The sequence below is a fragment of the Cyclopterus lumpus genome, chromosome 21 (assembly GCF_009769545.1).
Source record: "Cyclopterus lumpus isolate fCycLum1 chromosome 21, fCycLum1.pri, whole genome shotgun sequence".
In the NCBI taxonomy this organism is placed as follows: domain Eukaryota; kingdom Metazoa; phylum Chordata; class Actinopteri; order Perciformes; family Cyclopteridae; genus Cyclopterus; species Cyclopterus lumpus.
The window spans coordinates 23440459-23465697 of record NC_046986.1 but is presented as its reverse complement, the minus strand read 5'-3'; the positions used below and the strand labels follow the sequence as shown (position 1 = coordinate 23465697).

Genomic DNA, 25239 nt, shown 5'->3' with positions numbered 1-25239 from the left:
TGTGTAGACTATGTACATGTACAGTATGTATGTGTTCAGTATGTGTGTGTACAGTGTGTGTGTACAGTATGTACGTGTAGAGTACAGCAACTCGTGATGTGGTATGGTCTGCTGTGATAATCCCCACCCCCCCCCCCCCCCCCCCCCTGGTGTAACAAAGAACAGCACCTCTGCTTCATGGTCACATGAACTCACAGTCTCTGAACTGCTCCACATCGTCGTCAAACACAGCCTCCTTGAGGGCGGTCTTGTCGTATGAGCAGATGGTTTCTCCGTAGCCATAGGGAGCGAACTCCCGGCCCCGCGGCCCAGAGAAGGAGCGAGGCGACGGCGTGTTGAGTAGGGAGGTCTTGTTGTCCAAGGCGGTGCGGCCCCCTTCCACCGCGTCCAGGCCGAGGCGGGCGTCAGAGCCAAGAGAGGACGCTACACCCTCTCTTCCAGCCTGTGAGACAGAAGAGTATGAAGCCCAGTTCAGCCCTGAAATCTGAAGAGACCCGTCCTGCAGCAGTCATACCTGCTTCCTGCTGTCCTGATTACAAACTCCTATTTTTGTCTCACAACTGCAGCAAAGATTGTGAGGTTTCAGCAGTCTCAGTTTGACAAATCAAGTGGGTTTCATTCAAAGCTGCAGTACTTTCTGTATACAAATTTCCATCAACACCGATTCCTCATTTAGCTGTGGTGGAGAGATAGGGCGGAAAGAGTTTTATTTATTTTTTACTAATAAGACATTTTGGAGGATACTAGTCTTCATTTTGTCAGCAATGTATTTATTTAATCTTAGTCCTGTATCAAATGCCCTTCTAAGTATTCATCACATTTAAGTTAACCTCATACTTTTTTAGTCTAGTTTCAGTCTCTGCATTTTATTTTGATCTTAAAGATTAGTGTTAACTTAAACTTTAGAGAGTCCTCCTGGCTGTACTCCTTGTGTTTGCCATGTAGTCCTGATATGGCAGGAAACAGAACTGGAAGATGGAGTACAGCAAAAAGTAATGCAAAATGTCAATCATCAATGAAAATGAAGAGTGATTTTGGTACGGCACTTTCCATTCTTTTAGCTACATTTGAGTGTTGTCTTGTTTTCCTCAACAATATTGCATGTTGATGCAGTCAGTTAGTGTGTAATGATGTTGGTGTCATCCTCTCGTCTTAGTCATAACCTCAATGAACATATTCAGTCATAGTTTTTGTTAACGAAAAGTTGCCAACTTCATTTTCATCAGCTTTTAAGAAGCCTCAGATAAACTTTAGAGCACATTTTTGGACTTCACCGTGGAATGTGTCCCCATCACTGACACTGAAAGTGCAATATTAAGTAGTAATGACTTCATGAACTTCTTCAATGAAAAGATTGATGATCTCTTGCCCTCAGCCACTGTCGATCTGTCATCAAGAGGAGTGGCCTTGGAAACGGCTGTATACCCTGGTGTATATTTGGATAACTTTTCTCCCATTAACCTAGACCAATTGTCCTCAACGGTTTCTACTTCTAAACCTTCTACCTGTCTCTTAGACCCCATCCCAACGAGGCTGCTTAAAGACGTGTTGCCTTTAATTGGCACCTCTCTGTTGGATATTGTTAATGTGTCTTTGCTAACAGGCCATGTACCACATTCCTTCAAAGTAGCTGTAATTAAACCTCTCCTGAAAAAGCCCACTCTTAATCCAGAGGTGTTGGCTAACTACAGACCAATCTCTAACCTTCCCTTCCTCTCTAAGATCCTTGAGAAAGTAGTCGCAAATCAGTTGTGTGACTTTCTACATCAGAATAGTTTATTTGAGGAGTTTCAGTCAGGATTCAGAAAACACCACAGCCCAGAGACAGCACTGGTGAAAATTACAAATGACCTCCTAATTGCATCAGATAAAGGACTCATCTCTGTACTGGTCTTGTTAGACCCTAGTGCTGATAGAGGACTCATCTCTGTACTGGTCTTGTTAGACCTTAGTGCTGATAGAGGACTCATCTCTGTACTGGTCTTGTTAGATCTTAGTGCTGATAAAGGACTCATCTCTGTACTGGTCTTGTTAGACCTTAGTGCTGATAGAGGACTCATCTCTGTACTGGTCTTGTTAGACCTTAGTGCTGATAAAGGACTCATCTCTGTACTGGTCTTGTTAGACCTTAGTGCTGATAGAGGACTCATCTCTGTACTGGTCTTGTTAGACCTTAGTGCTGATAAAGGACTCATCTCTGTACTGGTCTAGTTAGACCTTAGTGCTGATAGAGGACTCATCTCTGTACTGGTCTAGTTAGACCTTAGTGCTGATAGAGGACTCATCTCTGTACTGGTCTTGTTAGACCTTAGTGCTGATAGAGGACTCATCTCTGTACTGGTCTTGTTAGACCTTAGTGCTGATAAAGGACTCATCTATGTACTGGTCTTGTTAGACCCTATTGCAGATAAAGGACTCATCTCTGTACTGGTCTTGTTAGATCTTAGTGCTGATAGAGGACTCATCTCTGTACTGGTCTTGTTAGACCTTAGTGCTGATAGAGGACTCATCTCTGTACTGGTCTTGTTAGACCTTAGTGCTGATAAAGGACTCATCTCTGTACTGGTCTAGTTAGACCTTAGTGCTGATAGAGGACTCATCTCTGTACTGGTCTAGTTAGACCTTAGTGCTGATAGAGGACTCATCTCTGTACTGGTCTTATTAGACCTTAGTGCTGATAGAGGACTCTAGATATGCTGCTATAGCTTATAGCTATACTAAATAGACTGAATTTAATTGAATTTAATAAAATAAAATAAAATTCAATTCAAAATAAAAAGGCTCACATGAACAGCAGAAATGATTGCAGCAAGCCTATGGACATTTGCTGCACTTCTAAAATGTAGTCTTGACCTGGGTGCCTGTGTAAATGAATGCATCTAATATTAATTTCTACATTTAAATTATATTTAATTAAGTTTAAGCATTTTATGTATGATGATCTCTTTTGTACTTTTGCAGCGTCAACCCTGTAATGTTGGGTAGAGGCATAGAAAGGTCATTTCTCAGGCAGGAATATTGAGGAGAATGCCTATTGTGAAAACTGACTTACAGCATCATCTCTCTTGCCCTCCTGTCTGATTGGCTCATTCAGGTCCTCCTGGCTCCGGTAGCTGAAGCTCTGGATGGCCTCGGTGACGCCGCGCAGCGAGCTGTAGATCTCATCCGAGTTCATGTTCTCGGTGTCGTACTCCATCATGCTACCGGAGACACGGACACAGAAAGGAATACACACGAGATTTAGATGAAATGCATATCTAGCATAGATATGCATTTCTGCACAGCTAGCCTTTTTATGCACAGTGCTTTAGCGCTGCTTTGGACTGAGAAAGGGATTCGTTTTTAGAAAGGGCAAGGTCAGGCATTAATAAACCTTTGTTTTATTGTCCATTAGTGAGCACACCACAGCATTAACCACATCTTAGTAAAAAATTATACTTTCATTTCATTAGAAAATGTGCATTCAGTAAGAAATTGACATACAAGAAAACAAGAGATTTGCTCGACTATTTCTTTGACAAAGGAAATCTGGATAAAGAAAAGGATCAGGGTCTGGCTTCCTTGCGGGAATAATCGCCTGTGTGTCTCCGCCCGCCTGATTACCTGGGTGAATATGCTCTGCGGAGGACCCTGAGGGAGGGGGCAGCAGGGGTAGAGTGGGGCGGAGGAGGAGGGGCAGGGGGATGCTTTGAGAGTCCGTCGACACCCCAACCCCATAACCGACTGGTGCTACAGCGCAGCCCAGAGGGAAGGATGGACAGACAGGAGGGAGGGAAAGAGAGAGAGGGGGGCGAGGCAGACGGAAATCAAGAATGGATGGAGACCACAAGACGAGACAAGGGAGGAGAAAGAGAAAAAACAAGTGTGCAGAAAGAGAAGAGACAAAAAGAAACTAGTCTGAGCGTTGAGGTTAAATGAAATTTAATTTAAAAAGGAGAGAAACGGAAAGTAGCAGAATCCCACAAAGTTAGCTTCACACTGCTGATGCCCCTCTACTCTACCTCCTTCTGTTAACATGGATCGTGGTTATCTGGATCGTGGTCCATGCCTACCAATCATTATTCATAATGTCTGTCATATTCATTAAATGTGCTGTAACTCTGTAATATTTAATCTATTGCTTCTGTCCATCCGGGGAGAGGGATCCTCCTCTGTTGCTCTATTTCAATTCAATTCAGTTTATTTTGTATAGCCCAATATCACAAATGTGTACACATACGACATCCCTGACCTTTGACGTCACATCGGATCAGAAAAAACTCCCCAAAAATAACCTTTCACAGGGAAAAAAGGGAAGAAACCTTCAGGAGAGCAACAGAGGAGGATCCCTCTCCCCGGATGGACAGAAGCAATAGATGTCATGTGTACAGAATGAACAGCATTTACAAAGTTACATAAACACATTACATGAATATGACAATGTATGAATGGAACTCCAATCCATGAAACAGAAGGAGGTAGAGAGGAGGGGGGGCGTGGCGCATCAGCAGGGGCCATGGCAGGAGGCTGGCTCACCAGGCAGGAGGCATTAGACAGAGCCAGGTCCCTGATTGTACAGGGAGCCAGTGCAGAGCAGCTAATACAGGCGTAATGTGATCTCTTTTCTTAGTTTTTGTGAGTACACGAGCTGCAGCATTCTGGATCAACTTGAGGGATTTAAGAGACTTATTAGAGCAGCCTGATAATAAGGAGTTGCAATAATCTAGTCTGGAAAAAATGCAGTCCTTGAGATTTGCTTAACGTGGGAGTTAAAGGACAAGTCCTGATCAAAGATAACGCCGAGATTCTTTACAGTGGTGTTGGATGCCAGGGCAATGCCATCTACAGAAACCACATCACCAGATAATTGATCTCTGAGATGTTCAGGGCCCAGTAAAATAACTCTGAGTTTAACATCAGGAAGTTGGAGGTCATCCATGTTTTTATGTCTTTAAGACATTCTTGAATTTTAGCGAGCTGGTTGGTCTCCTCTGGTTTGATCGATAGATATAATTGAGTATCGTCTGCATAGCAATGAAAGTTTATGCAGTGTTTCCTGATAATATTGCCCAAAGGAAGCATATATAAAGGTAAATGAAATTGGTCCAAGCATAGAACCTTGTGGAACTTCGTGATTAACGTTGGTGGTCATTGAGGCTTCATCGTTTACAAATACAAATTGAGATCGATCTGATAAATAGGATTTGAACCAACTTAGTGCGGTACCTGAAATGCCAATCGACTGATCCACTCTCTGTAGTAGGATGTCATGATCAATGGTGTCGAACGCAGCACTAAGGTCTAACAAGACCAGTACAGAGATGAGTCCTCTATCAGCACTAAGGTCTAATAATACCAGTACAGAGATGAGTCCTTTATCAGCACTAAGGTCTAACAAGACCAGTACAGAGATGAGTCCTTTATCTGATGCAATTAGGAGGTCATTTGTAATTTTCACCAGTGCTGTCTCTGTGCTGTGGTGTTTTCTAATCCTGACTGAAAATCCTCAAATAAACTATTCTGATGTAGAAAGTCACAATATCCAGCAGATGTGCCAATTAAAAGCAGCCTCGTTGGGATGGGGTCTAAGAGACAGGTAGAAGGTTTAGAAGTAGAAACCGTTGAAGACAATTGGTCTAGGTTAATGGGAGAAAAGCTATCCAAATATACACCAGGGCATACAGCCGTTTCCAAGGCCACTCCACTTGATGACAGATCGGCACTGGTTGAGGGTAAGAGATCATCAATCTTGCCTCTAATAATCTTTTCATTGAAGAAGTTCATGAAGTCATTACTACTGAGGTCTATAGGAATACACGGCTCCACAGAGCTGTGACTCTCTGTCAGCCTGGCTACAGTGCTAAAGAGAACCCTGGGGTTGTTCTTATTTTTCTCTATTACTGATGAGTAATAGGCTGCTCTGGCATTACGGAGAGCCTTTTTATATGTTTTAAGACTATCTCGCCAAACTAAGCGTGATTCTTCCAGATTGGTGGAACGCCATATGATTTCAAGCTTCCGTGAAGTTTGCTTTAGTTTGCGGGTCTAAGGGTTATACCAGGGAGCAAACCTCCTTTGCCTCACTGTCTTTTTTCTTCATCTTTCAAGATGATCAATCTGGGACGGACTAAAGTTAGCACAGGAGTCCTCCGTCACATTGAGACGTGGTATTGAATCAAATACAGAAGGAATCGCTTCTTTAAATTTAGCTACAGCACTGTCAGTTAGACATCTGGTGTAGAAACTTTTGACTAACGGTGTACACTCCGGGAGTATAAACTCAAAGGTTATGAGGTAATGGTCTGACAGAAGAGGGTTCTGTGGGAAGACCTCCAAATGCTCTGTCAATGCCATATGCAAGAACAAGGTCGAGGGTGTGGCCAAAGCAGTGAGTGGGTTTCTGTACTCTGACAGAAGCCAATCGAGTCCAACAATGAGATAAATGCAGCACTAAGGCAATCATTATCAATATCCACATGAGTTTTGCTCAGTGGACTTCTGTTTAGACTTAAAATCCCTTCGAACAGTTACCCAGCCATCCGGCTGCGCGGGGACTGTTAGGGAAGAGCTAGCGGAACCTACGGCTAGGTTTATTCCCTTTTTCCCTGTGAAAGTTTTCACAGTTTTTGGAGTTCTTCCTGATCCGATGTGAAGTCCTGGGACAGGGATGTCGTATGTGTACAGATTGTAAAGCCCTCTGATGATAATTTGTAATTTGTGATTAAGGGGTATACAAAAATAAACTGAATTGAAGTGAATTAATGAAACAAAGTCTCCCAATCAAAAGTGAGGGGAAAGTTCTAACCTCTGAGTAACTCACACAGTATCATGCTCCCACCAACCCATCTGTTAGTTCAACCATACATCACAGATCAGGACAGCAGCAGTATCCGCATGTTTAGACCAAAGCCATGCTTTAGGACCATAGACTGTAAATAAAGATGGACGACACGACAGCGCCCCCAAAGGGGACGCCAAAACATCTCTATTACCCCCCTGGTCAGATAATAAATCCCGCCCTCTCTAGTTCGCGGATGGGACATGGGCCAAACTAAAAAGTTGTCAAATACATTTTTATATGGGGTTTCACTCATTTTAAGTAGTTCTAAGCCTGTTGAAGAACGCTCACATGGACATTTTTCTGACACATTTGGTTGTGATCAGTTATTTGATGCTATAAAAAGTGTGTGTGACATCATGATTGGCAGATGGATCTACTTGGTGAGTGAAGTAGTTCATGTTGAGCCGGAGGCTCGGGGACGTGTACGTGGAGTAGGAACTTTTAACTTTCCATTACCGTGTCTGTACCAAACATAGACCATCTATAAAAAAATGTATAGACAGTTTATGGGCTGGACCTTGATACGGCTGCTCCATCCCCAGATCACCAGTGCGCAGAATCCAAATGACGTCATCAGCGCAAGATGGCAACACCAATATTCAGAATATTTTGGCTAGACTTTTGTACAGTGAGAGGAAGTGGAGAGGTGTCATCCATCTTTACATAAAGTCTATGATTAGGATGGGGGGGGGTTGTAGATAATAGTTAATAACAGATGGGCGATTGGCTACCTTGGAGACAGTCCTCCATGGGAACAGTTTGTCGGAGAGGTGAGGGGGCTGGTTCTGCTGGGGGTGTGGCGTGTCGGCGTCCGGCCAATGGTGTTGCTAGGAGACCCCTGGAAGACAAGGAAAGCATGACGAAATCTGAATGTGGCAAACCCGTATGGGCATATTGGTACACAAGTTTTCACTTCTCTGTGGAACGGCATCACATATTACAGCAGCTCGTCTGACTCACCACACCGCTGCTTGTGTTGCTGGAGTTCTTCAGGTGGTTGTGCAGCAGTTTGGTGGCTCCGTCCTGGAAGGTTTTGGGGAGAGCTCCCAGCAGCATAGTGAACTCTGGGGTGTTGAGCTCAAACAAAGAGATCAGCACCACCTGGGCCGCCTGGAGGCAGTGGAGAACACAACGGGTGAGGGTGGAGAACACAACGGGTGAGGGTGGAGCACACAACGGGTGAGGGTGGAGAACACAACGGGTGAGGGTGTAGCACACAACGGGTGAGGGTGGAGAACACAACGGGTGAGGGTGGAGCACACAACGGGTGAGGGTGGAGCACACAACGGGTGAGGGTGGAGCACACAACGGGTGAGGGTGGAGAACACAACGGGTGAGGGTGGAGAACACACAGCTTCGGGGGCTCAGATGGTTTCTTTGGTTTCACAAGTAGCTTGACCATTTGTTTCTAACGGCAATTTCTTCAGGGTGATTCAATGCAGCAGGAGTGACATTATTTTATTATTTTTATAAAATCAACAGTCGAGCTTGTGACTGAATTATGAAATGATGGAATATTTGACTGTTTTCCACATGTTTAGCATCCGTAAAGACGAATCCGATGCAAAGGCTAACGTTAATAAAAAGGTACAAAACAATTATGAAACCATGGAAACCAACTTTTCAGCCTCACATATGCATTAACCTGTGGAAAAGAGAGGGTCAAAAGGTGAGAGTTCAAAGCTGCATTCAGTGAAAAAGCTAATGAAGTATGCAACTATTCAAAGATAATGTTAATATATCAATGTGGCAATATGCAAGTGATCAAATTGGAAAGGGGCTGTAGAAAATACTGGTTGAATGTGGTTGCTGGAGAACTTTAACGCTACAAAAGGTGCTTCAGTTCATCAGAAGACGTTCTGGTGTTTAAAGACCGAAACATCCAAAATGTTCAACTCTTTTAAAACATTTGAGGGATAACACTCACATGTTTGTGACCATGGCTGAACCCGGAGCTGTTTGAGCTTGTTTTGTTTTTCTTACACTAGATTTACCGGTTGATGGCACGTCTTTTATATCTTGGCATTGCCAACAGGGTTCCCATCACTCCAAAAACAATGGGTTAAAACATTGATTGACTAACAATCTGCTTTTAACATCAGACTAGCAAACTCAAGTATGATTAACCCTGTGACCCTGTACACTGTCTATATTTCATACATGTCCGTGGTTCTCTGCATTTATGCCAAGGCCAAACCCTCAGCACTTGTACAATAGTAATGAACTAAATGTTCAGTTGTTTGTTTGAGAGGAATGTACGACGGCATATTAGGGCTGTGTTGGTTAACAAATTATAATAACAGAGCTGAGAAGTAATATTGGAGAGAAAAAGCACCAAGATTTAAAGAAACGTGCCACTTTAATCCTAACATATGTTTTTTCTTGTCAAACAGAAATAATCAGTTTGGTCCTTTTTTTGTTTTGTTATACCAGCCGTCGTAGGAATGCACTTCATATTTTTAAGTTTGAATTTATCTCATGTGTTGCTTTGGACAAAAAGAAAATGAGCACAACATCATTTGATGTAATCGTAACTTTTGAAAAGTGTTTTGTGGCACTATACATGCAGATAGCATATGACATTATAATAAGCCTGAGCTGAACTTGTTTCAATACATCTTTGTAATATAATGTTAACATGCAGGAATGCAAGGTGGATGAGAGTTTGTTAAGGTAAGTCAGACAAACAAGATGTGTTAGGCACACAGTAGTAACAAAACAGCATTCCTATCAATGTTGAGCAATACAGTTAGCTTAAACATCAATTCAGACAAAGCAACAAGCATTTCCTTTCACTTTGAAAAAATACCAAGGTTATGATCTCAAGGTCTTTTGTGGTTGCACAACAAGCTTAATCTACTTGGTGAGTGATCAATCTGCAAGGCACAAAGTGGTTTTGAGGTTGTTACAGCAGGAGCGTAAATGGTAAGGGTGAGTGACAGATGCCACACTCCAGTCTTCACGGTCTCAGAGGTGTTGGTTAGGCACCGGGCAGGCGGGGCATTGCGTGCTTATCGTGTGGTGTTGTGATTGGCTGTTGGAGGGCTCTACCTGCTTACACCTTTCTTCCTGGTTGCCCTCAGCGGACAGTGAGGCCGCAGTGCTGGACTTGCCAGCTAGCTCCTCGCTCACCCAGTTATGAAGGGTCTGGGGCACAGTGGCAAGGCAGAACGGGCATTACAGCATGACACAGGTCCTCCACCATCACATACGGATGCAACGCCAAACTAATCTTTCATGACTACCTCGCCTAGCACGAAGCTAATGCAGCAACGGCAGGCGAGAAAAGAACAATCTTGGGGATCCATATTCTAGATATGATCCAAAGTGTTTTCGCCCCTTTTTTTTACAAGTTTTGATACTAATCTTAAAAAAAAAAAAAATCTGTTATAATACAAATTGTGGTTATTTAAGTAAAAGTACAAAATGTTTTCTTCCAGGTGAGTTTTGATTTACATAACTTGCAAACACCCAATAACAACAAGTAACAAAGTACCTTGTGTCTAAAGTGCATGGAGAAACTCACCAGGTAGAAAGCATGAATGCAATAAGTAGTGCAGCCTCTTGTGGACCAAATGAGTATTATAACAACAAACAGAAATGATTCAGACAAAAAAACTAAACAAAAATGAAATGAAATTCTCACCTAGCAAAACTTTTTCCCCAAATGAAAAAAAGTAACTCAAAAAGGATCCTGGTCCAACATTTTGCCACACCTGCTCTTAAGTCATAAACGCAGGAGATAAAACCATTTAGATCACAGAAAATGGAAAAAAGGTTATTTTCTGAGCAAAGCGATTTCCATCGTCAGTGCTGCATGACAGGACAAACCAATCATAGCCTACCTTCCTGACATCAGAACTTTTGGGTTCAGTGGTCCAGGTGATGATGCGAGATACGGCCAGGCGCGTCTCGCTGGAGTTGACAAAGTCTGTTGGGTCCATCTGCCGAGCCAGGGACTCAATGTACTTCAGGATGGCCACCTTAACCTAGAGAGACGACAATCATTCAGTCGCACGTCCTACACACAGCTGCATCAATCACACTAACCAATCAAATAAAAAAGCCCCAGGATCACATTCTTTCCAATTTCCTTTTACCTTCAGATTGGGCGTCTGAGTCTGATCCACGATGAACCTCATCAGAATGTTGAACTGTTGGTCAAATGGGAAGGACTCCCTGAGAAAGAGATGGAGATGAGGATTTCACTTTCCCCCCGCTATCAGTGTATCCCATGCTGGAACATGAATGAACAGGCGGGACTGCCAATCACAACACAAACTGCCATAGTTATCATTTGTATAGAAAAACAACATGGTTGTGATGCTGCATGCTGCCCCCCCCCCCAACCCGTGACCTGAGTTTCAGACCTTGTGACATCCAGAGCCTTCTGGACTTTGGCCTGGACTGAGCCCAGCAGATCTGCCCCCATCTTTTTGAGCAGCTGAGTGAGCAGGACAAAAAGCCAGTCCTGCAGGTCTTCCCTGTGTACTGTGATGAAGTCCACAAGTGTCTCCAGGAACATGCTGAACACCTGCGGACAGTTTCGAACATATATTACACAACACTGATTGATTTGATTGGACGTTGGTCAAATTAAACTGCTCGTGTTCAGACAGATTCATGGATACAAATACACACTTACTCTCTGTTGTTAGATCCACAGCAAGACAGGCCATGCAACGTGAGACACTTCATTAGTTTCAAGTAGACATCAAGTATTGCTATATTTCAGATACCATGCCTTCACACTACAGTCATAATTAGTCGTTGTGCTTCAGTTGGTACATCTTCCTTACCTTGCTATGTGGATCTGCAAACATCCTTGTGAAGATCTCACAAAGTCTCTTCAGCTCCACTCGGCTGCAGGGAACAAAGGACACCAGCAGGTCAGTAAAGTAGGCCAGGTCGATGAAAGGGTAAATACACAGACATCATTTAGCTGAAGCCAGATCAGTATTTCACCAGTCTGCAGAGCTTAGGCAGGTGCTACTATTTACTACTTTTCAATTTCTAAACATCGAAGCTCAGATGATGATAACACCAAGTTTAGCCCCGGCAGTTCCATGTGAGCCCTTTGCTAAGCTAATGAGTGCTCTCACTAAGTGATCCAGCCAGGGTGTTTCTTCTGCAGTTTCATTGATGGCACGTATGCCACTCTTCAAATATATGATCCCAATCCCACCTCAGTATTCTTTGGCTCTTGAAGAGATTCTGCAGGCCCAGTAAACCCTCCTTCCTCTCCGACCAGTTGGAGCTGGCGCAGTGGTTCAGGACCTCCGCCACATCCTCCGTCTGCCGCAGATAATGGGGGATGCCTCCGTTTCTTGAGCTGTAGGAGCGCTCGGAGCAGGCACTGGACGCGTCGCTGTTGGCATCGTCGTCAGAGTACATGCCAGGGGACTCGTACCTCCGCCTCAACGGCTTCCTCTGTGGGAGAGAGGAGAACGTTAAGGAACCACACACTACGACATGTTAACCAGGCTCTGCAGAAAAGGCATGACATAAAAGATATTGGATACAAGGTCGGCAGTTGCATCATGCAGTTTTCGATACATTTCATGTTTTGTTCAGTTCTGTGTTACTTTTCAGTTTAAGGATTTGCAACATACACAGGTATGGTCATTTAGTAGCTTATTTAAAACAATTGGTTTGATGTCCTTTTAGGATAAAAATAAGACAAAAGAATTGCCATAAAATGATATACCAATAATATATTTCAGTTTCACAGCCCAGAATGTAACTACCAATATTCATTGATTTTCAGAATTTGAACTCTTTAAATGCTAGTTTGCTTTCATAATGCCACTGTTGTTTATATGGGGGACATAAAACATAGGACTCATTATTTTCTCTGTACTAAATGCTGGGGGGATTTTGGTATATGTAACAACATGTAATTTGATGCTTTTTAATTTTTTGTGCCGTTACAGATTAAAAAAAAACACTTGTTACCCAATACCACCTTCTGAAACTGCTTTAAACATACTATATATATTAAGATTAATTTTCCACTTTAACCTTGTTAAACTTTAAACCAACTTCAGTTCTGATCATAACTACCAAATAGTCAGTTGCTTTTTTATTTAATGGAAAAATAATGATGTATTTTGTATACTAAATACTAGTGGGATTTCTTTTCCATGAGTAAATGGCTCAGTCTGGTGGAACGTAACATGGCTCTAGATTGAAAGCCTGATATAATAAAATGCATTAACTTATACTGACCTTCAACACAATAATACCACAATGTAAAGAAAAGATTGCAGGGTAACATACTGCACACTACTGGGATGCGTTGGACATAAACAATCAAGGTTAAATAATTCAATTAAAACCTGAATAAGGGTTTTGGGATGGAGGAGTGTCACGAGCCATGAGCCAAGCTGCATTATTGTTTTCTGAATTGATTAGTGCGTGGTGTCATGGATGTACGAACAGTGTGTAAAATGACCAACTACCTTATTCCTGGAGTCTCCTAATAGCTGGAATGGTAACAAACAACCAAGAGGGAAAGATGAGAGAGGAACAGTTTAAGGAGGAAACAAAAAACAAGTATCGTCCTGTAAATTATTGAAATATTCTCAATAAAGACAGTATCACACAATACAGCACCTTTAGAGTTCTATATAAAATGTTTGCATTAACATCTTGCCTAATGCTGTTTTTACCAACAACCCCTACTCATGAACAACAAACTAATTAAAATATATATTTCAGGAAGAAAACCGTCCAGAGCAGCTTACCAGAGCATCAGCAACGGCTGCCTCCACCTCTGTGCCAGTGTTTAGGACCCTCATGGCATTGACTGACGCCGAGATCCTTGCTTGGTGAATTAATCCATATCGATCTAGAAATGGGAAAAGAAAAGAAAGGTAAAGGGAGAAGATGAGTGAGACTAGTCATAAAGTAAAGGTGGCCACTGTAACTTACCTGAATGGAAACAAGCAACTGATGCTTTTCTTACTTTTGTAACCGCACAGAGAAAGTTACTGTTTCCTTTGGACACATTTGCATATGAAGCCATATACTGTAAATTAATGAGCTGAAAAGATCACCAGAGGGAAATAATCTCAAGTCTCCAACCACCGAAAGTAAAAATACAAAAAGAGGAAAAAACAGGCATGCATTGCAGCTATGCCGTTTCCCTGGGAGATGGAGGATGTAAAGCACCAACAATGAACCAAAGACGGGAAACCACAGCTTATAAGGTAAAAGAAAACAACAGAGGCACAAATCACAAAGTTCAAATAATAACATGAATCAGCAAGTAAGCTTGGCTGTGTCGGCTCACAAAATGCTGCAGATCACAATTCCACAGATCTCAGCTAAAAGAAAAAGGTGTGGTGATTCAGGGACAAGCAGATGAAACCAACGGCTCCCTTTGCATGCTGAACACATACAACCAGTCCATTGTTACCTTTCCTGTTTGCTAAAATAATAAATGAAATGCTCACAAAAAGATTCTGGAGAGAACATAAAGTAAAGGAACGATGGATGCTACCTGCTGTCACATCACGTAAAACAACCACAGAAGCATGCTGGTTCCTATAAAATAATGACTTTGGCAAGGGTGGGGGGTTGGACTGGGAGGTTGGGCCATCCGGACATGCACATGTCACCTGACTGGCTGTGGGGGTCGGCTGTGGAGAGAGCACTGGTTGAACGGGAGTGACGTCGGGAGGCTGCAGGCGACAGGAGAAGTGGGCAACATCCGGACCACGGGGTTAGTCACACACACACACCTCTCAGGGGACATTTTAACACTACTTCACTGACCATTAGATACAACTGGATGGATGTTGTCGTGTTCTTTTATTTAATTGGAAGCATGAATGTAGTAGTAGACTCTGGCTTGTCTTGAAATGAGTGGGGTTTCCACAGAAGCCCCCAAAGGAACCTGTTTTTAAATCCTAAATACAGGAAAGAAAATAATCTTTATTTATATATATATATATATATATATATATATATATATATATATAAATTAAGTAGACTGAAAATGACTGAATTAGATTATTGCTTGAAAAATTAGGAATATATTTCTCATTTTACAATCAAGATCAGCTGATATTTTAGTGAGCTCTGCAGTGTGAAAAATCTCACATCTCGATGCATTACATTTGGATAAACAGGACAGTGTAGTATTATTTATGACCTAACCAAATTTCATTCCACACTTTGTGCCTCACGACAAAGAAGAAATACAGAAATAAAGAGGTGGCAAAACTCCATCTCTCAGACTGATGGTTGGTAGAAACAACAACAACAATAGTTACCCTATGCTATGCTAACAACACTGACTGTAAGCCACTGACATGCCTGGCATGCTTCTCCACTCCTGCTTTATAGGTCCCTCGATGATACAGCAATGGCTGCATATCACTACAGTAGCAGCTGCTGCACTGGACATCGGTTGCATCAGCTGTGAATACTGACTACAAGTATTGCTTGTTGTTTTTGTTGCGTCTACTTTTTCCTCTATGTCTTCCCCAGCCATCAATGGCTGTATACAGCATTTGTATACAGTTTCGCACACAAGAATCCAACTTAAAACAGCCCGAAATAAAGAAGGTACAGTCCAATAAGAAAAAACAGGATTCAGAAGAGCCACTTGACACAGAACAGCAATCGTCCCTCAACCCAGAGAGACACTACCAGTGCAAGCACAGAGAAAGACAGGCAGAGGTAGAATGACACGACGAAGAACACCAACAACAGAAGGGAGGCTTGTGTTAGCGTCCGGTTGGGACACTCACTGGGGGAGGTGGTCCCAACAGCTGTTAGTTCAGCGGTACTCACCCAAAGGAGTGAAGCCCCGAGCGGGGCTGGTGTCACGGCTGCTCTCGCGACTGGTGTCGCGACTGCAACCCTGACTCATGCTGGGACGGGGAATGCGGCTCCGGGCTAGCGTGCGGTAGGGAAGAGCAGCAGGAAGAAGAGCTTTACCACACAGGCTGGCTGTCAGGACAACAAGTTAGGTGGGACTGTTAGTGTGCATTCATGATGCAATGAGGGGCAGAGAGTCAGGAACAGAAGAGATGGATGAAACAACAAACTGGTGTCTAATCTTAGAACTTAAATGGCCTTGGCAACAAATATTGGATGTTTAAAAAATGTAATTGGGGTCTACCTATAAAGAAAGTTCAATTGTGACGTACTTTTGCCACCTGTATGGTATGTGCCTCAGTGATATATATGTGCTCATACTGTAGGTACACTTTTCTTTTGCTTATATGTGAATTGTTTTTGTCCATACGTTGCTGTCTGTCTATCGATGAATCTTAGTTGCATTATGTTATTAGAAATGTTGTAATTTCTGACTGCCTTCAAAAAATCTGGCCAGGAACAGCAGATGAAAATGAGCCTTTAACTCTGGCTCACTTACAATTGTACTGTTGATTGTTGTGCATTGTCCCTGTAAAATAAACAATTAAATTAAATGATATGGGCATTAACATCAACAGGCTTTTTTTGCCTTGAACACATGAAAGTGCAGGGCAAATGTGATGGCAATTTGTTTAATAGGTGATTGTTTGTATCAATTTGACATTTTGGACTGAGGGACAGTGCAACAGCCCAGATCAGGAATTGTCCAAAATGAAATATGTTTTGGCTGCAAGAATGTGCGAGGTAAATTTGATGACCATCACATTTAGATAATGTTTCTCTGAACAAATTAAATGAGCGGACATCGTCATGCAGGGGGCCCTCACGCTACTGACACAAAATATAAAGAAACACAAATGGACTAGAGAGATAGGAAGGAGGTGAAGAAGAATTGAAAGTAGAACAGAGAGACAAGCAGTGGCAGGATGCTGGGTGAGTGAGTTGGTCAAACAGCATACTGCTAGTAAAGGTTAGACTAAACAGTGAGATATTAAGACACTTCAAATGGTGATAATATTAGAAGTAACAGAGGAACAGTGTCCTTCCTCCTCTTATTGAAAACAAAGCGAAAAAGAAGGATCCGTAATCAATCAGAAACATTCAATATTTCCTCTTATGGAAACAACTTTTCCAAAAGACTCAAAGAGGAGCCAGTCCATTCGAGGGACAAGTCACCCCCATGTGCGGCTGTCCAATCAGCGTCGATGGTAGAAGATGTAGCGGAGCCAGGCAATAAATTCCTCAGTGCTGCTATATTAACCCAGAAAGCTGACTTCTGCTTCTCCCGGAGCCGCGCCAGCAGTGCCTACATGTACCATGATGCATTGCGCACAAGCTTCTGACGCCCAGAGGATCTCCACCGGCCATATCTTCTTGCACGGCTAATGCAGCCGCAGACTCAACCAGTCCGCAGTCCGCTACTCCAACAACAAACGATGGCGCTGGATGCAGGTCGGCTCAACAAAGCAGCGCTGAGGAATGTATTGCTTCAATCGACTACATTTACCATCAACACTGACTGGACTCCCACAAAAAAGGAGGCGGATGTTCCCTTAAAAGAAGTCGTCAGCCGTGACAAATAGGAAAGAAGGGTGCCTGACCATAATTACCCCTCATGAAGAGGACTACCAAACAGTAACAAGACATGTTCTACTTGATAGTAATACACTGTGTTTGTAGTTTCCCCCAGTAACCACCGCACTCTCTCAACCAATCATACACCAGAACAGATCTGTGAGGACGGCTGAAGGCTGAAACTATGCGTGTACGTTTATACCACGATGAAAAAAGAAGTAGCTGAACAGACACTGGTGTCTTTGTCTTTGTTTTGGACAACATGTGCAGCGCTCCTTGTCTGAGTGCTGCAGCGTTTCAAAGAATCAGGAAGATAAGGATGGATGCTCCGAGTTTCACGTCTTTCACCGGCTGTGTGGTTCAGTGAGGAGGAGCATGTGAACGCTGAGGGTTCAACTCGTGGCAGTCTTGTCACAAGAAACAAGAGAAAAGAATTAAAAGAACACTGTGATACGTATCATTTGTTGGTTTTTCCTTCAACACACACTCGCAGTGCCGCGTCACATCATCTAATGTGGGACATTGTAGGAGTTTTGTACTTTTAAATCATTTTGGCTGTGTTAATGGGTAAGGCATTAACACGGATGACAACATTTTTGGTGTAGTTATAATAAACGGTGTAGCCAAAATTCCGACACACAGTGCTCCCATTGAAACCAGTTACATAAGGTTTAATATGCAGTCCTGGCTTCACAACTGTAGTGTTTACTATTCCCCCCAGCTTGATCCACTTTCAAATAGCTTTTTTTGTAAGGGTTTCCTGCACGAAAACTATAAATTAATATCAAATTGTTGCTAATCATTGACATATTCCAGACTAAAAGAAAAATCCCCAAAGCATTCAGTATTCTAAACAGAACAAATTGTGGCATTGTGTAAACAAACCATTGAAAGGGTCCAAATTAAAAGAAAATTAATGAATATTTGGTCCTTATGATGAAAATAATAATAATAATAATATATAATTGTATGGCAGTTTTTGACGCAGATAAAGCAAGTCCCAGTAATTCACTCTCCCAGTCTTGCACCACATAGACAGTAGTGCTTGTGTGAGTATTTCTGGCCTTACCGAGACCCATTCGGCTGGGGCTGGTCTCGCGACTGCAGCCTTGGCTGCGGGGGATCCTGGTGCGCTTGTCAGCCGGCGTGGTGGAGGCCGACACCGTGGTTCGAGGGATCCGGCCGTAGCTGCCGTGGCCGAGCAGCTTGCCTGGGGAGCTGGAGCGGCTGCCGGCTGCCGGGAGAGAGGAGACAAACAAACACAAAAACAGACTGTATTTGGAGTAGTCCAACCTCTAGTAACATGCCTGGTCCAATCTCTCAACACAAGGCATGTGTCAATAGAGCCAATGCTGTGGGAACAGTGCAGCAACACAACATTATATAATGCCTTCTACATTTATTCATCTCAGCGTGGACTGTAAACCTCTCGTGGATTTCATGGATGTAGTTACAGTGTTTGAAGGTGAAGAATACTATTTTCACGACAACACAGAAGTTGGAGTCAAACAGAACTTCACAAGAACTTATTACAGACACCTACAGGAAGTGGTGGGGGTGGGTGGGGGGGCTGGACCAATGTTCTAACCAACGGTGCTGTGTGGAAACATTTACTGAGTCATCAAGCAGAACAATCAACACGTTAACGGTGAAAACAAAGGCCACAAAGACGAGAGGACACACATTTCTGATTCCAAACAAACTGTGGGAAAGTAATCAGAAAAATATGTGAAGGTGCCGAGCGGAGCATGCTGCTACTGTATGTGATGAAACAAAAAGGTAAAAGGCCAAAAGAATGAGGACGCGTGCTAAGGAGTGATGAGGCGTCTGGGCTTGTGATTGGATGAAGCTGAGGCCTTACCATTGATGGGATTGGCTGATCTGGATCCTGGGTGATGGAAGCAATAGGCAGGACAGGGTGGAGAACGGTCAAAATGAGACAGAAGGGGTTATGTTTATTGCATTTACCCAGCATGCACTCTGAACGGCTGGGAACTTGTCGGCTGTGTACCGATTCCAGACGGATCTCAAGAATGTATAGATACCAACATACAACTGTGCATGCATGTAGGCTCACAAATACACAAGGTTTGGTGAGTGACTGGGAGTGTTTATCAGGCTGCTGTAGCACATGAGAAACATCACACACACACACACACACACACACACACACACACACACACACAGGAGAAACAGCAGAACTTCTGGTATGATCTCAAGGCCGATGCAGACAAAGATCATACCGGCACATGAGAGTGGCGGCTAGGTGCGGGTGCATGTACTTACGCTGGGACTGAGAGACTACTTTGGCTCGGCTGCGCCCCCTGCTGTCCACCACTGAGGTATTGGCTCCGCCCACGCTGCCCGAGCTCTGTCTCCTGGTACGAACGCGACCTGGACGACAAGGAGAGGGAGCAAGAAGAGAAGAAGTGGGAGTTTAATTACTTAACTGTGTTTGACCTCGACCCTGGACAGAGACGCTGGAGAAGACAAAGTCTGGGGAGACAGAATGAAGGAGACCTGGGTGAGGGGATGGAGGCCCCCTGAAATCACACTGGAGGGAAACAATCCTGGGTCTATTAGTTTGCAAATAATTCTCGGTGCTAGCTAAGACGTGAGCCACACAAAAACACAACTTGAGTGACTTTTAAAGTTTGGAGTGTGTCTTAATGTCCTAAAATGAACCTGAGGAAATATCGGCAAACTTTCATAACCCAGGTCGTGAGAAGGACGGACAAACACTGAATATCTTTTGCAGCCATGCTTGAAAAACCTGCAAACATGGGGAATACTCTGACACGAGGACTTCTTACTACGAGTAAAACAAACAGTTTGTATTGGACGTTTAGCTTGAAAAGCCAATAAAACCAAAGGGTGCTGCTAGCTGCAAGATAAGATAGCAACATCAAATTGACAGAAACCCTTCCCCCAAAGTGAGAGACTAGAGGTTGTAACGGCCAAATGTAGCATGCTATGGTCATGCTATAATTAATAATTAATAATGCAGTCGTTTGTAATATTTAAGAAGCAACTTAATAATAAAACCCAAAGAGTTAGAAAAACTGAAATATCTTTAAATTCTAGCCTCTGCATTCTTTAGATTGTAAAGTGTCAACAGACGTTTTAAACCAAAATAAAGGCAATTTCTAGTGAGAGACATTTTATTTCCATTTAACAGAGTTCCCACCAGAAAATAACTTTATAATACATGTCTTCTCACTCGAAGTGTAGTTTTAGAAGAAGCCCTCAGTGTCAGTGTCGTCGACGTAATCCTTAGATTTAGTGGACTTCTACTTTCATAGGGAAAGAGTTGACAACACAGGGACGGGTTTTTATGTCGGATACGTTTTAAAAAGGGGTAATCTTTTAAAACGTATCTGACATAAAAACCCAAACACAGGAGAGAAAACTATTTACATCTGACTAAGAACATGGATTCACCATCATTCTTTTGTCATTTGACTCTCGGGGCTACCGAACCGTTCATTTGTGGGTAACTGACAAAAAAAAAGGAAAAGATCTGTAGTACAAAACCTTACATTCTATTAAATTAAAAAGTGTTATGGTTCTAAATCTCCAGCCACATCGTGCACACAGCAGAACAGTCCAACCCCTGGACCGCACTTTGTAATCCTATGGATACTCCACAGAACAAGGCACCGTTAAAAGCTTGAGTAGGATGTTAAATGTGGCCACCATTTGTAGTCGGAGTTCATAGTTCATGAAACGGTGCACCGTCCGGACAGTGGCACATCAATTTCTGTGAAGACAGAAACTTCGACCCGACAGTATGAACCAGTGACATTGGACTTGATGGCAGTGTAATTAACAGAGTTGATGGACACAGTTGTTAGGGTTACAGTAGGAAGAGGAAATCCATGCAGACAGTCCATGCAGTTCCACATAACTGGCGACCACTGGGGGGGAAAAGAGAGGAGAAGAGGGCACAGATGATGTGAACGTGTAGCCCGTGACAGCTGACAAAAAGACACTCAGACGACTTCACTTCCTTGTGTTCTGTGCAAGCTGCACACGCACGCACGCACACACGCACGCACGCACGCACACACACACGCACGCACACACACACGCTCGCTCGCACACCAAGAGACACAAGTCTTACCATCACTTTTACCGGGAGTGCCATCTTTTGGGCATTTAAGAAAGGCGGTGCAGCAGCGAGTGGAGGAAGAGGTATAGAGGAAGATATTAGTAGCAAATAAAGCAGGAACAGGAGTGAGTGGGTGAGCAAGGGGCCTCATCATCATCATCATCATCATCATCATCAGTAACGGCCATTATCAGGCTATGGGGACTCATTGAAGAAGAACTAGGGAGGGAGGAAAAGATGGCCAAAAGGATTACAGTGTTTCATATGTATTGGTGGGGAATGGGGGCTTAAACATTTCCCATTAGCTTAAAATGTTGTGAAAAAACTTCCATTAAATGCATCTGGGGTTTCCATCACACCACTCAGCCTCATTACATCGATTAGTCAAAAGTGTCAACGAAGGATTTAAACAGTTCCTGCTGACAGAACAGTCTAATGACAACCTCAGTAGTCATTAATAACCCCAGTCAGGTCCATACAAGCCAGTGACTACAGGAGAAAATGCTTTAATACTTCATGATGATGGGAGACTTTGACAATACCTGCTTGACTGGGCCTCTAAAGAAGGACTTCAACTAAGCTCTGCTAAATGACTGTAGAAAGTGGCTCATTCCAGAGTAAATCTATACAGATGCAACACGGCAATGTTTATTTTCAGGAATTCTGTCCTTTGCTGGCTGTCAAAAAGTTAGCAAAACCGTAGCTGATTTCATCCTTTTTGCTTCCAGTTGCACGGACGTCTTGGACCAAGAAAGCCTTGTCCTCAAACTACTTGCATGGATTCTCTGAACACGCTATTTATTTACAATTCAGCATGTGCAGTTTCTGCTGAACGACACTAAGAGTTCTTTCTTCAAAAGATTAGCAGGAGATGACTGGTTACCTAGTGAGGCGTAGGACCCTGGGGGGAGGGCAGCCGCAGAGCTGAACGGCGAGGAGACAGGAACGGTGGTCAGACGGGACTTGGCGCTGGAGGCGGCGTTTACATCGATGTCACTGCGGGAACGCTGGAGAGATGTGGTCGACACCCTGGTGCTCACCAGCTTACCTGGACGGCACAGAAATGACGAGTGTACAGTCACGGGTGCCCCGTGCATCACTTACATCGACTTCTTCATCTTTCCTCTCCACCAAAGAGCAGGACAGAGCTTTCAGTCAAACCGTGTCAACATTAAAGCTGTAAAGCTTCACATCTGCATGGCTACGTACAAACGCACGTGTACACGCACAACTCATGTATATCGTCTAATTATTAGAACGGATGTTGGGTGTATATCTTATGAATGATAAGATTTCTTATTTTGTCATTATTATTCTAAGTACTTCTGTTCCCAGCCCTTTAGAGCGTTTCTTTTATTGCTGACATAAGAGTTTCACAGCAAAGTCTTGTCTTATCTCATCTTAACCACTGAGCTACATATCAGTGCTGGCTGGGGCAGTTTGGACCCACACTGAGGAATGGATAGTTAATACTATACTTACTCCTCGTTATACTCCCTCCAATGACACTCTTCACAGACAACGGACGGCTGAAAAACACAAGGCACTTTTTAGACTTTATGTACATCATCTTCCAACACAATGAGCATTTGTCAACACTAAACAGTTATGGTAGAATAAGAACAATTAATTACAATCAATTATGTGAATTGTATTGGAAATACACACCCTTAAACTAAGTATTCACCCTATAGATGGGCAATAGTCCCAATAATGTGACTGTGTAATCAGAAATATGTCCCCACAAGATGGGGTAAACACGCCCGCCTGCCCAAACATACACACACACACACACACACACACACACACACACACACCCTGATGGATTAAGTTTGAGGTCCTTGGTCAGCACGCTGCATAGGGAACCTATACACTGGATAAACAATGGCAATGGCTTACTTGAGACTCTCCTGGGAGGACGAGGACGAGCGGTCCGACTGGGGTAGAGACACGATGCTGTCGGAGCCCTTCAGGTGAGACTGGAGGGCCTTCTGATAAGTGGACTCCAGCGCCTGGAACAGATGCTCGGCCTCCCTGCTGTAGTGACCATGGAATCCCCAATAGCACCTAGAGGTGAGGGCGAGGAAAAGCACAAGGTATAGGAATATACTGAAACATAAAGTTCACCATAGGAATAAGAATAAGTGGTGGAATCACGATACGATATTATCATAACTAAGTCACGATACGATATTATCATAACTAAGTCACGATACGATATTATCACGATACCTTAGTCACTATACGATATTATTATGATAACTAAGATGCGATAAGATATTAAAACAATGCAATATGTGGCAATTTATTACATATTTTAATTAGCAAATGATGCAGTTTATCAACATCCAGTGTTCACTCAGCTCCTCTCACTTCAGTCCATTTTGAATAGGCCAATGAACTCAAACATGGATTTTTAAGTCATATATTGTGATGATTTGCATAAAAACACACAATTCAAATGATGTAGAAATAAAAGATTGTTTTTTTTAATTGATAAAATTTGAATGCTGTATTATTAGGTGCTGCTTCGAGTTAGTGTTAGTTAAACAAGTCATAATTCACTCACTAATATCTATTAATGTTACTGTGAAAACATCTCCTTCAAACAACTGTATTTTTACAAGTTTCTCACCAAACACTAGATTTAACAAGATTACATCTAAACACATCATGCATGATAACATTATAATTTAGTTATTGTCGTAATGAAACCAGAACTTATATAACCACAGTTACGGACAAATCGGTTAATCCCCGACATTCATAATTGCAATTTAATACCTAATATAATAAAAGATTGATACTTAGCATTTGTGTATCGACACAATATCGCCAAACTAAATATTGTGATACTATGCTGTAATGATTTTATAGCACACCTACTAAATACGTTTCTTAACAAAAATTGTAAATATCCACACACCACCCACATTGCAACAATAGCTTTTTAATATCAACATGAAAACTTTGAGGAAAAAAGACGAAAATAAAATAGTTTGAAACTCTTGATTTATGTTGATAAAAAAAGCAGGACTTTTTCTTTTCTTCAATGCAGCACTTTGAGCTTTCTGTGCCGGGCACATATGTCTGGACCACATGGCAGCACAAAATGAACAGAATGACTTCCTAAAGTTAACAATGACAACAACAGGTTCTTTGACTAAGGAGGAGAATAAAGTGCCCAGACTTTTAGTCAAATGGAACGTGACTACAAAACAAGATGAGGTTGACTAAATATGATAGAAACTGACAAGGATATTTGGCACTTACTTTCTTGCAATGGATCTGGCCTCAGAGTCGGCATCGTGTATGCCTTTCTTGATGGTCTCAGTCAGAACAGCCACATGTCTGGGGTAGTAAGGAAACATGGTGATGAGGACACAGGCAGTGAACCCAAGAGACCCAGGACCACGTTAAGATGAAACCAGGAAGTCTGACAACTCGTACAAGCTTAAACCACAAATGATAAAGTAATAACAGCCCTGGAGTGTATCTCTGTGCTGTCTCTTCCACTCTGCTCCACAGGCAGTGTGGGCCACCCACAGGGTTTTTCACACGCTTTTTAAAGTCTCTGCCACGGTTGTCATGGTTATAGTGATGGAAAGCCGCCTTATTGCTGTGGGTCTTGATAATGACGGCTCTCTCAGGACTCATCCATTTAATAGGCCTCATCAGTGAAGCATCCAACCGATACTTGGCCAACTCAAATGCTAGCCGTCTCAAATGCCACCATGTTAGAAGAGAAAGCATTTACTTTAATCCACACACACACACACGCACACGCACACGCACACACACACACACACACACACACACACGCTTTGATGTTTTCAGAGGAAAC

The 25239-nt window shown here is 42.8% G+C and overlaps 1 protein-coding gene across 10 annotated transcripts in view; it reads right to left on the bottom strand.

Moving 5' to 3' along the window:
- The window catches only part of clasp1a (cytoplasmic linker associated protein 1a), a 70740-nt gene that overhangs the window by 9243 nt on the left and 36258 nt on the right, over positions 1-25239 (bottom strand). For 4 of the 10 annotated variants that reach the window (XR_004611763.1, XM_034560965.1, XM_034560973.1 and 1 more), the window contains exons 16-36: positions 24669-24746; positions 23295-23462; positions 22878-22924; positions 22279-22443; positions 19571-19678; positions 19146-19172; positions 18354-18518; positions 15623-15781; positions 13567-13670; positions 13282-13305; positions 12006-12250; positions 11620-11683; positions 11466-11468; positions 11191-11354; positions 10921-10999; positions 10666-10809; positions 9872-9967; positions 7781-7930; positions 7552-7658; positions 3053-3200; positions 196-442 (exon numbers count right to left, since the gene is read on the bottom strand). Coding sequence is in view for 9 of the 10 variants with exons in the window: in XM_034560965.1 (XP_034416856.1) it covers positions 196-442; positions 3053-3200; positions 7552-7658; positions 7781-7930; positions 9872-9967; positions 10666-10809; positions 10921-10999; positions 11191-11354; positions 11466-11468; positions 11620-11683; positions 12006-12250; positions 13282-13305; positions 13567-13670; positions 15623-15781; positions 18354-18518; positions 19146-19172; positions 19571-19678; positions 22279-22443; positions 22878-22924; positions 23295-23462; positions 24669-24746 (2492 nt within the window). In the remaining variant the exon portion in view is untranslated. The remainder of the gene's footprint in view (positions 1-195; positions 443-3052; positions 3201-7551; positions 7659-7780; positions 7931-9871; positions 9968-10665; positions 10810-10920; positions 11000-11190; positions 11355-11465; positions 11469-11619; positions 11684-12005; positions 12251-13281; positions 13306-13566; positions 13671-15622; positions 15782-18353; positions 18519-19145; positions 19173-19570; positions 19679-22278; positions 22444-22877; positions 22925-23294; positions 23463-24668; positions 24747-25239) is intronic. The other 6 variants (XM_034560969.1, XM_034560970.1, XM_034560967.1 and 3 more) reach the window with 6 other exon arrangements.